We start from the raw sequence: 2,784 nt of genomic DNA, 5'->3' as shown, positions 1-2,784 counted from the left end.
AAGGAGATTCCCCGCCATTCGCATGCAAATTTGTGTCCCACTACTGGCCAGTTCTAAATTATTCCTACATAGCGACTAGCGATTGGCTTGTTAGCCGTATAAAATTCTGTGCAACTTCCGCCCAAGTCGGAGAACTTTGAGCACGCTGCAGAGTGCCTTTGAAGATTCCTGACTTGCGGCTGAGCTGATCGATAGCCTGATCACCTATCGATTCTTCTCCCCGTCGCCGAGCGCAATCCTTCGACGTACCCTTTTCCCTGCCGGCCTGACTCATGTCTGGATTCGCTGGCCTGAGCCTTGCCAGCTGGAGCAACTCGTGTAGTTGTTTAAGCGACCGGACCACCTGTGTCATGACTACTAGCAGCGTAAGTAAAGTTTTTTGCAACCAATATGCTTTGTCTGCCTCTCCATTCACCAGCCCGCGCAACAACCGAGTAATTTCTAAATCACCTCAAGTCGGCTCCGGCCGTCTGAGACAGTCTTGTACTCTCCAACAGCACAAGCACAGGGCACTATTATAATGGAGGTGGCAACTACAGAAACACGTGTTGCAGACAACAAGCGAGGAGCACAGATCCACACAGGAGACTATATTTTGGTGCTTGTCATTCCCACAATGCATCATGGAAAGCAGTTTGGCTGCAGGTTTCCACCACACAGATTACGTAACAGTGAATTTACCTCTCATATAACGAATTTTTGGTTTAAAAAGGGTCATTCCATAAGAGTGAATTTGTGCATACAGAACCCGCATAAAGTGAGGGAAACCTATAAAAGTAAAAATACCTTCAATTTTCATTAATCAGAGACAGATTTCCTTTGAAGTTGGCAACAGTTCTGTATTTAACCTTTTCTAAGTGCTTTTCCATCCTAAAGCCATTATTGCCCTGTTCATAAACTGACATCAGTCAGAATTGATCAAGCCTGTCAAAATACTTAGTCATACTCCTGTGAGAGTAAATTCAAATTTAAGCCATGTAAAGGGGAGTAAAAGTGAGACCTTTAGAAGTGCAGTGGGCTTCTCCTAACAAAGGCTTTGTTTGAAGTCCTTTTTAAAAAGTGAGTCTTTTCTTCCATTGGGCTCAAGTTGCACTAAATTGGTGATTTAAAGAAGAGGCTTGTGTGTGTGCAAATATATTGTGGAAGTTCAGGAAATATTTGTCTCTGGTTGTCCTCCAGTGAATTCCTACTTCTGACTTAGTGCCTCCCTTAATTCAAAACTCCTTTTTATTCCTTAAAGTAACTGCTGCTTGACCATTTTGTACATCCCTTTTTCACTCCTAGACAATAGTATCCGATTGTTCCTTTGTGGCATCACTGGCTATCAGCGCAGCATATGAGAGGCGGTACAACAAAAAGTTGATTACAAGGTACATAAAATATTGTTGGTAATGGTGCATGCTTTTAAAACCTGCCTTATGGTTTAGCTTATAACTGCAATGAGACTATATTATGGAAGTGATCATTTAAATTTATAGAGGTGTGCTTATAAGCATACATGAAGCTGAGGTACCACAGTTTTTATAATTAAGTAAAAATTTAAGATGTCTGGGTCAAAATTCTCAAGTATGACTACTTGGATATCTGACATTTTGGTACTAGATTAAAAGTGGTCATAACTTCAGAGCTGCTGAATACCTGCTGCTCTCCTGACCTGCCCTGAGATTTGTGTACTCCCACCACTTTTAAAAATGAAGCAACCTATGGGGAGATGTATAAAATGAAGGTCTCAATTTATGATGTAAAATCCACTTGAAAAATTTGGGCTTTTTTAACAATCTCATTCTCATTTTGATATTCTGTAAGCATGAATCATTGACTTGCTGACGTAGTAAAGTACAGAAACTGCGGCACAGCTGATGCAACAGTATTGTTAAGTGGGACTGAGAGAACATTGTTTGTGATGGGCTTGAACCTGTGGTGAGCTCCACATGAAGCCCGTCCGTATAATATTTATTGTACGATCAGGGCTGATGTGCTTGGTTGGTTTTTTTTTAATTTTGTGTTTTGATTGGTATTTATTTAACGCCTTTCCTTTAATGTCCCTAAGCAGTGGCCTTCTGAAATTATCTTTGTTCTTTGATTTCCTGTGGATTCAGGAACATGTATTTACCATTAAAAGAATTTGCTACAATTGTTGGATTATCTGTCAGTCAATGACTTGATTTCATAGACATTAGGGCTGGAAGGGACCTCGGAAGATCATCGAGTCCAGCCCCCTGCCCAAAGGGCAGGAAGTCAGCTGGGGTCACAGGATCCCAGCAAGATAAGCATCCAGTTTCATCTTGAAGGTGTTCAATGAAGGCACTTGAACCACCTCCGGTGGCAGGCTGTTCCAGACCTTGGGGGCTCGGACAGTAAAGAAATTCTTCCTTATGTCCAGCCTGAAATGATCTTGAAGTAGTTTGTGACCGTTCGACCTAGTCGTCATCCCTTGGGGCGCTCTGGTGAACAAACATTCCCCCAGATACTGGTGGTCACCCCTGATAAACTTGTAGGTGGCCATCAGATCACCCCTGAGCCTGCGCTTTTCCAGGCTAAAGAGCCCCAGGGCTCTCAGCCTGTCATCGTAGGGTCTGCTTCCCTGACCTCTGATCATGCGCATGGCTCTTCTCTGGACTCTCTCAAGCTTCTCCACATCCTTTTTGAATTGTGGAGCCCAAAACTGGACACAGTACTCCAGCTGCGGCCTCACTAAGGCCGGGTACAAGGGGAGAATGACGTCCCAGGATTTGCTTGAGAAGCATCTATGGATGCAAGCCAGCGTTTTGGTCGCTTTACTAG

General features: G+C 43.3%; 1 protein-coding gene across 3 annotated transcripts in view; it reads left to right on the top strand.

Annotated features, from left to right (window-relative positions):
* CAPN7 (calpain 7) overlaps positions 1-2,784 on the top strand; it is a 46,931-nt gene that overhangs the window by 19,238 nt on the left and 24,909 nt on the right. For all 3 annotated transcript variants that reach the window (XM_006036281.3, XM_025192541.1, XM_025192542.1), the window contains one exon: positions 1,285-1,370. In XM_006036281.3, the coding sequence (XP_006036343.1) occupies positions 1,285-1,370 (86 nt within the window). The remainder of the gene's footprint in view (positions 1-1,284; positions 1,371-2,784) is intronic.

Source organism: Alligator sinensis, unplaced genomic scaffold, assembly GCF_000455745.1.
Source record: "Alligator sinensis unplaced genomic scaffold, ASM45574v1 scaffold1159_1, whole genome shotgun sequence".
Classification (NCBI taxonomy): domain Eukaryota; kingdom Metazoa; phylum Chordata; order Crocodylia; family Alligatoridae; genus Alligator; species Alligator sinensis.
The sequence above is the reverse complement of the archived record's forward strand: the minus strand, read 5'-3'. Positions and strand labels throughout refer to the sequence as shown.